The following is an 11,519-nucleotide window of genomic DNA, read 5'->3' on the forward strand; positions in this document are numbered from 1 at the left end:
AAAATTGTAATTTATTATACAGAATAATTATTGATATTATTTATAAAAGATTATCAAATTCCAACTAAAGATGTTTCATTTATCAAAATAGTGTCCGTAACCCTACCCCCTACCCCCTACCCGACCTTCCTTGATTTGTTCATTATCAATTAATCTGAGTCTTTTTATCAATATTCAACTAACATGTATTCTTAAACATACTTTGGTTATCTTGAAAATAGCCAACACAAACAACCAAATAATCCTAACACGATAATGCAACACATAATTTCAAGTGCGATGCAATGAAGTATAATTCTTTGTGACTATATTTACTAATACTGCTTTATATCAAACAATTTTTTTTAAGGTTGGTCATCAAAGAATGTAAAAACCACCAAAACACTACAAATATAACGATGTACGTTTTAATTAAATATCAATAATTATATAAGGTAAATCTTTACAAAAAAAAAAGAAAAAAATAACACTATTCAAGTAACACCTAAATGCGTTAGGAATGTGTTGTGGGAATCAGCAAAAAAAAATGTTCTTCACATCTGAATTTTCAGTCCTTCAAATTATATATAATTTAATTAATTCTACTGACGGTTATCCGCGGTACCACTGGATTTCACAATTCAACAAAAGTTTGTTATAGTTCATCGTGCTCCGAGTGCTGGGAACTGTCCGTATTATCATCTACACACGCTGCGGGAGAATTCATCTCGAATACGTATTCACAACGATTAGGTTCGGATACGGAATAAACGCTGTTTTCCAGACCGCAGTGCACGTTGACTCTGGCCGAGCGGTTGGGGCCGTTCCAGCATGCCGTGCCTTGCGAGTACAGCATGGCGCTGTAGCGGTTTCCCTCCCCCACCCACTCGCCCCACGTGCCGAGCCGCGTCTCCGACCCCCCGCCCTTGGGCTGCTGGCTCGCCCGGTCAAACGGGCACAGCTTGTACAAGTACTCTCTGTCTGTGTACTCCAGACAGACACCTGAGAGAGTCGCAAACTCTTCCTGAGGACCGTAGTCTTTTTCCAGAGATTCTTTAATCTTCTGGATTTCATTTTCAATATCGCGCACGGCTCTGTCGGCCTCTGAGAATTTGGATCGGGCTTCCGAGGCCGTTTTCACCAGGTGCTGTGTCTCCTCGTCATATTGAGGGTCTGGTTCCGGGTGATCGTCCTCTGATGCGGCTTCGTCCACGATGTCCTTCTCCGCCGCCTCTTCGTCATCACCGTCTTCCTCTCCTTCCAAGCTCTCTCTCTGACTGGAGTCATCCTCGTGGTCTTCTGTATCTCCGTCGGTATCCTCTCCTTCGTGCCCCTCCAACATGTCGTCGACTTCCGGAGTCGCCGGCGGCTTGAAAGTACCTCCTTCTATCATGAGATACGGCTTTATAAGCGGCCAAGATTTTTCTAAAAAGTCGGCGAACGCAATCTCCACATTTTCCGCTAAGAAGAACAGGGCTTCTTCCTCCGAGACTTCTCCGTTTCTATCCTTATCAAAAGTGGATCTAGTTTGGATTTCGGCGATACAGAGAAGACCATTTTTATCGGAGTCAAACTTTTGGAAAATTTCTTCCGCCTCTTTGGCATTGGCTTCCGCCTCCTCCGCCTCTCTGATCTTACGCTCCGCGTCTTCGGCGTCCCGGTACTGCTTGAGCGCCGCATTCTCCAAAGCCTCGGCGTCTTCCTTGAGCCTCTGCTTCTCGGCCTTGAGCAGCTCGGCCTCTTGCTTGTTCTTCTCCAGCTCCTGTATCCTGTCCTCCATCTCGCGCTTCATGACGCCGCCCTTCTGAATGACCTCGGCGCGCAGCTGACTGCCGGCCTTGAGCAGCTCGGCCCTGCGCAGCGCCTCCAGCCGCGCCTCTCGCCCCATCTCGCTGCAGTTGTTGACGCACTTAGATGAGGGATGCGCGTATTCGTCGGAGGCATCGCAGCAGTCGCAGATCCCGTCGTTCACTCTGGAGCTAGGTATGTTGAGAGGCTTGTGGCCGGCGTTAGTGCAGTGGAACACTCCGTTGAGGCACGCCGACGTCCCGGGCTCGTCGCTTCCATCCAAACAGTCGCAATAATCGTCGTTGACTTGATCGAAAGGAATAGTGTCGGACCCATCGAAACAAGTAAAATGCTCACCCGGAGCGTACAGTGACGCTCTGGAAATGGAAACTCCGCGAGGCCTCGGCACTTCGGAACATTCGCAAACGAGTAAAATAGTGAAAGAAAGGAGGAATAATTCACCTTTATAAAAATTTGACAGAATCATCGTGTTTCGTTTCTCTCACCGGCCGTCTACAACCGACATGAAGTTGCGAACGTTCCGGTGCAGTCAGACTAGAAACGTCACATTCCGGTCAAAGTAGGTAGTTTTCGTGATATTTTGCACAATAATCGATTCAATATTTTTGAAAAAAATTAATTAGATATTATTTATATGTGATGAATATCTTCAAAATATATTTGGTCGTAAATATTGGAAGAATAATCTTCATTTCATGCGTTTAAAAATACATTATTCAAATATTGCGCATTTCACTTTATTGTCTATGCTTCCGGCCACGTTCGAAATATACACAGCTAACTTCATATTAGTGGTGGTGTATTATGTGTCAAATTGTAAGATTTTCTGTTTCTTGATAACAGAAAATTATTAAAAATGAAGCTCTGGACGGGATGTTTTCTGGTCATATCGCTTCTTCATTTAGATTATTCCGGCGGTGTGGAATTGACTTTCGAATTACCGGATAATGCTAGAGAATGTTTCTACCAAGAAATTCAGAAAAATACTTCGGCGACTTTAGAATTTCAGGTAATGCACTTATTTAGTTATTAATGATTTTACGAGTTTTCTATTCAATGTAATACTCTCTTTTGACACATGACTGGTGGCAAATCATTTAGCACTAAAGAAATTACAGAAGGTCTGTGAAAACTTCACTCATTTCAATAATTTGTTTAGGGGTTAGTCACTACGTATACCGATAGCAAATTTGCGTACCTGCCTGCGTTGATAATATATTACATTTGGTTTTAAAGTGTAAACTTTACATATTTATTTCTAATTTACACAACAAATGATATTTATTTCATTTTCCATTAAAACAGTACCTATTTCCTTACCCATTTCCCTATTTTTGTCACGTAAATATTTTAATCTTAAATCAATAGTTTTCAAATTTCTTTCCTGATCTTCTGATATGTTGGTATAAAGCCATTGTTTTTTATGTATCTTAATATTCTTGACTGTAAATTTCATGATGCTTCGTACTACTAACATATGTGGAAATAATCCTAAATAAAAATATCCTTTTGTATAGTTACATGATAAAATGCTAAACTTGGCAAAATATGTCTGCATCTCACTTGATGATCGATTGCTTGATTTGGAATGTGTGAGAGATATTATTTATTGATCTGGCATTAACTTTGTGGAACGACATGTTGATTGTTTTAAAGATTAAACACTTGTATTATACTATAGCGTTTTATTTCATATTATACTTATAGCGTTTTATTTCATATTGACGGGTGAATTAAAAAACTGTCAATAAAAACATCTGTAGTTTTCAAAACTAGTCATGTATAATGAAATAAAACTCTAAGTGGTATAATACAAGTGATTCATTTTTAAAATAACTTATATATCTGCAACATTTGCTTCTTTTCATCTCACCAATAGATGTCTCTAGTGAAGTTCTAGTGATTCAAGAACAATATTTCAAAATTGGTTCATATATATAGAACTTCCAGGAATTTGAGTAGTGTGGTTATCAATAATGGGTAGAATTTTGAATGTTACACGTGTGTGAAGTGATCATTTAAACCAGCCTTTGACGGTCGTCAGCCCCGTAAATGCTCAGATTTCCATATTCTTCTTCATCTTTGATGAGAGGTCAAAAAATAACATAACTTATATATCTGTTATTGTAAATTTATTTTTGAAATAATGGTTCTTAAGAAAATAGGTGTTTAAGATAATTAAAAATATATATCTCAATTGCGGTGAAGGAAACGTCGCAACTGATTTGAAATATTTTCAGGTCAATACTAATTATTTTTACAAATGTCTGTAGGTTGTCACCGGAGGTCAGTACGATGTGGATGTTATTCTTGAATCTCCGACTAAAGAAGTATTGTATAAACAAATCAAAATGCAATTTGATTCTCACACGTTTGTGGCTCCTGTAGATGGTAAGATTATCATTTTATTTACTAAATTATAGTGTAAATTGTTGAACATGAAAATCAGAAAATAGTACTGTGATTCAATTTTCTTACAACACAAAATAAACGCTAGCGTTTCTCATGTATATGATTATAATCCAGGATTCGGACCTCACATACAATTGAATGAGTTTCTGCTCAATAAGAAGCTTTTTTCATCTTACCGTAGATGTCTCACGTGAAATTCTAGTGATTCAAGCACTATGTTTCGAATTTGAACAGTATATATATAGAAATTACAAGAATTTGAGTATTATTACTGAATCATGGTTAGAATTGGTGAATGTTACATGTGTGTAAAGTGATCACTTTAACCAGCCTTTGATGGTCGTATCAGGATGATTTTTTTATATTCATTTAATTAAAATAAAATTATGATTTTTTGTTACAAAAAAAATTACACTGTTTTTTCTCAAATGTTGAATACTTTATTATGATTTCTGTCAATGATATATTCATTTATACTTAGTCTTTTTCTGTTACCGGTTATTCATTGTATTTTCATAAAATTGTATAACTGTTTTGTATTGGAGTTGGTTGTTTGAATTTGAATTTGTGTCAGGTTATGGTCCTGTGGTTAGTGTCGCGGACTCTTAAGTCAGTTTCTCGGTTCGAACCCACTCTGCCACAATTTGATAACTATTTCTAATAATGAGCCGCTCAAGCTCACAGAAATAGTATGCAATTGAAATATTTGTGTAAATAATTTTTTTTTTTAAAAACAAATATTTCTCTTTGTTTAAAAAAAAATTACTTTTTTTTCAGGCATTTACACTGCCTGCTTCAGTAATGAATTTAGCACATTCTCCCATAAAATTGTCTACATGGACTTCCAAGCTGGTCCTGAGCCGGCCCTACCTGGAGTTGGAGAACACGCCACAGTCCTCACACAGGTACAGAATATAACCTCATTACAGTGAACAACATTTGAAAATAATACAAATATAAGCCTCCTAACTGTCCATCAAACCTCATCCTTTAGTTTTTCCCCCTACCTCCTTCCCTAAACTCCCTTTTTCCTTTGCCTTCCTTATTATCATCAATTTGTAATTTATGTTTTTTTAAATGTTCATCTACTATCTACCCTCTGATTGCAAACAGCTATATAAGTAATAATAATATCAGTAGATGAAACAATCGTCATAGATTTAGTGATCATACTAATTCTACATAAAGTTAATAAATACAGTGATCTTTGTACCGTTAAGAATAAAATATTATCAATTTACATATAGTCGGCTGAACAAGAAATGAATGTACAAATTAACAGACAAAAAAATACAGCCTAGTGTCCCCAATTGATGATTTTCAATAGAAATTACTTTTTTGCAATTACAAGGTGACGACAGCATTGAAATATTCTTTAATAAAAATCCTGTGTTTTATCTTTTAGCTGGTTTTTTTTTCAAAAGAAATAATCCACTAAGCATCTATTATAGAAGCTCATCTGCAGGTGGTTTAAAGGATATAGAAAGGACGTTTGGATTACATATTATTTCACCCAGACCAACTGAATATAAATTTATTTTTCAATTGACGGGTATTGAATTCACTTTTTTTTTGTTAAATTATTTATTTGGCAGTCACCCAGTGAAAGGATGTTTCTGCCGGTGTCAAGTATTATTTTTATTTACAAACGAAAATAATAATAATAAAAATTAATACAAAATTTCATAGTTTAAATGCGTTTAGCTTTATCATTTTAGAAATTATAACCGCAATTTTAGGTTCAGAAAGAAGGGTGGGTAATTGGGTGGGGAGTTAAATTCCTGGCCATGTTCAGCTATTTAGAAAGTTCTGCTTCTCTGTTGTGAGCGGACACTGAAAGAACGTGCCCAGACCTTAGGCGACATAACATCGAGATGGAAGTATTGCCAGTTTCTTAGTCTACCTAACTATGCCATTACACCTGTCAGTAATATTACAATCAAGTATGTAGTTATGTTAAATGTGATTTTCCTTATACATAATTTAATACAATTGAAACCTTGAGTAAGATATCCAATGTTAGCCTTCAATTACACGCAATATTTAAATATTACCAATATTCAATTATCATGAAATCACCTGCACACATGAAATGCACACATTCATACATTTCTTTATCATTCTTTATAAAATAATATTAGCATGAAAACATGGCAGCGTTCTTAATTAGTTTTCCTATACTATTGGTAAAACAGTAGCTATCATAAAGTTATCACGAGTCAAGAGTCTTTTGTTGTAGCTATTGACACAGATGTTTTAAGGTGGTAATATAGTGATGTTAGTTTGTGTGTCGGGAAGGGGGAATAAGGCCTGATAACATTTTAGAAATTTTTCAAGAGACAAAATTATTGCATTTTGTACAAATATAGATATTTTTATACAGGAGCAATAAAATTAGGTTATCTACCACTATTAACTTAAATGTGTTTTCAGTCTTTGTTTTTATAGTAGAGATAATTTCTTTTGATATTTTTTATATGCTCATAAATTTTATTGTCCTACAAACTGTAACCTTATCTGTAATAGTAAAATATGAAATAAAATAATAATAAAAATTTACACTGAAAAAGACATTTGAACCAGTGAAAATATTGAAATCCATTAAAAACTGGCAAAAAAGCCTACACATTTTTTTTACACATACTGAAAAATAAAATTTTACTGACATATATTTTTCAATTTCCAGTTGGAAGCATCAGCCCAAGAGGTCCACCAGTCGCTGAACAAGATCCTGGATTTCCAGACTCACCACCGTCTGCGGGAGGCGCAGGGCCGCAAGAGAGCCGAGGACATCAACGAGCGGGTCCACTGGTGGTCCATCGGCGAGAGCCTCGCTATCTTCGTCATCACCGTCGGCCAGGTCCTCATCCTGAAGAATTTCTTCACGGACCGGCCGTCAGCCACCTACGGCAGGATGTAGTGTCCGGCTCTCGCTTATCGGCCGCCGCTAACTTAGAAAGCAACCCTGATCCGGTCGGGAGAGTTTCGCTCTCATCCTCGTGACTGAATGTTTGGTGATCGTGAGCTTGAGGAAAAAGACTTGTAAATTATTATTTAGGTATTGGAATGTGTTTGTTTTGGTGCCTTCTTTATTATACAAAATACAATGCTGCGCTTCAATGTATTTCACATATTTATATATTTGGCGTTTAATTTGTAGAACTCCATTTTAATTTATGTATTAAATGTTGAATGTTGATTTATCAAACACTGATTTTTTGAGACTACTAAGTTGTATTTTATTGTTTAAAAAAACAAAAAAACAAAAAATTTGTGACAAGTGTTTCGCCTAGTTATGACATTTTCAAACGAATGTCATTCGTTTGAAAATGTCACTCAATTTCGATTTAACATTTAATACATACGTGTATTTAACAACTATATATCCAATCAGGTACTTTATATATTGCATACTAAGTAAAAAGACAGTTTTTACTATTGCAGTTCAAGGTATTTTACCTCAAAATGTATTTTAAATGAACTCATTTAAAATATTACCATGTTTCCTTGATACAAGTTGCTAATAATGCTATATTTTGTCATTTTCAAAAGAAATTATTCACATATGCAAGCAATATTAACTAAATTACTTGCGGTTGTTGTGATTACTGTGTTTTTACTTAGCAGAACAGTATATTAATCATCATAAATATATATTCATACCAAAATATTTCATTGTTTATGTTTTAAATCATTATGTAATTGTATTATAATATTAAATAAATTAGACAAAATAATACAAATGAACTGTAAAATTTAATATGCTAGAAAACCTCAAACACCATTTTACTAATAAGAACTGATATATTTTGCCGAACAAAGTCCACAGCTTGTTCATATATGTATAAAGGAGGCACTGGTTTGTTTTTTCTTATTGTTCTCATCGCATATATAGGTTGTGTGCCTCGGAGGGCATTACGGTGATGTAAGGAGAAGCTTGCAATCTAAATTGATACTCTGTAGAGTCAGTTAGATAAAATTTAAAAAAGGTTTTTGACTTGCAGCTTTAATGAGAATAATAAGGAATATGTTTTGTTCATTTCTGCGTGCATTGTGTGTACATAGTATATACATATATGTATGTTACGACGGCTATTGACGATTTGTCAGGGGTAGCATGATTCCGCAAAGAATTAGAATAAATAAAAGATATTAGACAATTTGTCAGGAGTAACCTGATTCCGCAAAGAATTGAAATAAATAAAAGGTTTCGGTCAACATTGTTAAGGTGTGTTGAGGGGATTTGTATCACAGCAATCTTAATGACAAACGGTAGGTATTTTTTTTGTGGCACTTCGCTTTGTCAGTTTCAACAGTTAAGAAATTAGTAATTGAGAAACTAAACAAAAATACGGTACGCTACTACAACTATATATAATTAACTGGGTGTATGATATATTTTGGTATTATTCTGTTAATTTTGTCATTGATATGAAAAACCATTCAGAGTGAAAATATGTATCTTTTCTATGTAATAGATAATTCTAAAATGTAACTTTGCAATATACATATTCAAAGATGGTGAAAAAAATCACGTACAACGATCGGCGCTTTGTCAGTTACATCAGATAAAATACTACAAAACCAACAATATTAATATAATTGTAGAATGCAGAGTAATTTCATACACTGACCAATATAATGGTTTATAAATTATTTTGGCCATAGAGAATTAATTGTAATTTAAAAACCCATGTCATTATTTAAATGTAAAAATAAAACACTTTGTATAATACCACTTTTTTGAGTTTATTAATGTAAACATGACTAGTTTTAATAACATCTAATTGTCGAAACTAGTTATGTTTATAAATTTTAAAAAGTGGTCATATTTTAATGTTCTATTTTAATATTGAAATGCTCCTGTTATTACACAAAGTTGATGGCAAATCAATAAATAATGCCCTTATGGAAAATGATCATGTCCCAAATTAATCTCCAATTTACTATTAGCACATTGTTTGCGGGAAACGCTTTAAAGCGTCTTTTACATACTGTTGGTAGAGAGCAGTAGACGCTTATAAGAGTTCTATTTGCTTACTCATGGTGGAGCGCGAGAGATGCCAAAAAACATTGTACAGATCGGAATTGGGTTTGCGATTACTTGTGATTAGTATACTGAGGGTCGGGCGGCAGACTGTCTGATTATAATTAGGGTCGGGGTTAATGGAAAAACCGCCTGATAACAATGCAACACATCGTAATTTTCCCTAAATTATTCTTAGAAATGTTAGTAGTAAATGTCAACTGTTATTACATGTACTGTACACATGCCGAAATACTGTTCTGCAACAGTCACGCATATCATGTGAACTAATGGCAATTTGGTCACTATGCGTTTGTTTTCCACCCCGATGTATTGTTTTGTCATCATTATGTATAAATTATTATGTATTATCTCATAGATTATACATATTGAAAACAATTTGTGATTCTACAGTGTAAATACCACCCGAGTTAATAAAATAATGAAAATATATTTTAGCGTTTTAATGAAAGTCACTATTTATTATTGTGCAGCAAATTCCACCAATAAGACTATCATACGAACCTTCTAGATTACGAACTTGAGTCATAAAGAGAGGATTGATGGAGTTCTCACCCGCACACATAAGTGAGACTACAAGTTCCATTATATCTTAAGGTGGAGACTGACCTGAGCATTTCGTCGTAACATCGCTCGCGGCGAGCATCCGAAACTATGGATGGAGCGCTCGGCTCGGTGTACTGACTGCCTGAATGCTAGCATCGTAACGTGTGACGAAATGCTCCGGTTAGTCTCCACCTTTAGGTTCGCAATTTAAAATGTTTGTATAATAGTAAAAAGTTATTACTTTCCATTAATCTTACCGTTTCAATGTGCACTATCCTTATTACCCATAATTACTTACCTATTTAATTTAAATTACACGTAATTTAAATGGTTTACTTTGTGTTGAACATATTGTGGCCTGGTCTAGATGTACATTAAAATATATATGTAAATAAATATTTGGGATGCCACCTGAAGAAAGTTATCTTATTTAGTTCGCTGATTATTACAAAATTAAATTGAAAACTATTAAAGTACCCCATAATAGTATAATTTTAGCTAAATATTTTTTTTAAATAATCCCATATCTTTAGGAAAAACCTATTCTTTATAAAACCTAAATTCCAAAAATAATAAATAATTTTGAATACAATTTTGGCAATTTTAAATTACATAGGTTTTCATTTTAATAAATGTTATAAGTGTATTTGCTCAATAAACAAAATTAAATTAAAAATACCCATAAAATAGGGATGCTATGTCAACAATAAAAAGACAATAACCCACTTTTGCATCTTAAAAATATACTCAAACAATGAAACAAATAATTTTAAAAGTAAATTGATTTTATTTACTTTCTGTTATTCAGGTGGTATTACTTCCATTCCAATAACAATGAAATCTCATTATTTACTTTTTTAAACCTGAGACTGAATTGAAATAACTTTGAAAAAAAGAATAATAAAAAAGTTATTAACTTGTATTTTGTACACATCTTCTTTAACTGGCTTATTAACAATCAAATTTTTTGTGATTGAGTCGCTGGTTTCTATTATGTTGCATAAATTTGGCAATTAATAAATTTCATTGTGTTCACATTGGTGTTTTATTTATATGTTTTTAATATATTTTTTAAACCGTCTCGTAATATCTCCTTAAATTCCTTTATAATAAGTGTTCCAACATGTATAAATTTTGCAAAAAAATGATCATAAACAAATTTTATAACTATATATTTAAAGAAACAATTGTGTTCTTGTTATATATACAAATATTTCAATTCCAAACTATTTTCGTAGGTCGAAGCGGTCCATTATCAATAATAGATTATTAAACTGTGGTGAGTGGGTTCAAATCTAGAAATAATTACCCAGAGTATGCAACACTAGCCATGGTCCCATACCTTACATGACTTAGTATGTAAAGAAATTTTAGTAAAATAATTATTTATGAAAATATACTACCTTGTGAAGCCCCTCAATTCAGAATCAACGGACTGAAATCCAAAAAAAATGTATCTATTTGGTTTTTTCATATAAGTGTGTGCAGTTGAACCTCTTTTCAATATTTGTAATTAATTTGCTCCAGATAGACAACATTATGGAACCAGTTTCTTTCGTAAAAAGTGTCTGAAATTCAATTAATTCATTTCCAGGTCAAAACGTGGTACGTGTGTACTAATTTGTAAAGGCAACTAGCCATAACTCAAGTTGCGGCTGTTTGGCGTAACACGGCTCAAAGGATTCTTATAACTGGGCTCTATCATACACAATCACAGTTTTGCTCT

At 34.0% G+C, this 11,519-nt stretch overlaps 2 protein-coding genes across 2 annotated transcripts; one reads left to right on the forward strand and one right to left on the reverse strand.

The window, feature by feature from the left end:
* GCS2beta (glucosidase 2 subunit beta) lies at positions 1-2,315 on the reverse strand. The gene has a single exon (XM_088262346.1). The coding sequence runs from the start codon at positions 2,252-2,254 to the stop codon at positions 635-637; it is 1,620 nt and encodes a 539-aa protein (XP_088118472.1). The 5' UTR covers positions 2,255-2,315; the 3' UTR covers positions 1-634.
* Positions 2,316-2,578: 263 nt separating this feature from the next.
* On the forward strand, positions 2,579-10,828 carry p24-1 (transmembrane emp24 domain-containing protein). Its single transcript, XM_088262351.1, has 4 exons — positions 2,579-2,797; positions 4,062-4,179; positions 4,978-5,105; positions 6,887-10,828. The coding sequence occupies exons 1-4, from the start codon at positions 2,645-2,647 to the stop codon at positions 7,118-7,120; spliced, it is 633 nt and encodes a 210-aa protein (XP_088118477.1). The 5' UTR covers positions 2,579-2,644; the 3' UTR covers positions 7,121-10,828.
* Positions 10,829-11,519: the final 691 nt, after the last annotated feature.

Source organism: Brachycentrus maculatus, unplaced genomic scaffold, assembly GCF_059751285.1.
Source record: "Brachycentrus maculatus isolate JH-2025_06_01 unplaced genomic scaffold, ASM5975128v1 h1tg000176l, whole genome shotgun sequence".
Classification (NCBI taxonomy): Eukaryota; Metazoa; Arthropoda; class Insecta; order Trichoptera; family Brachycentridae; genus Brachycentrus; species Brachycentrus maculatus.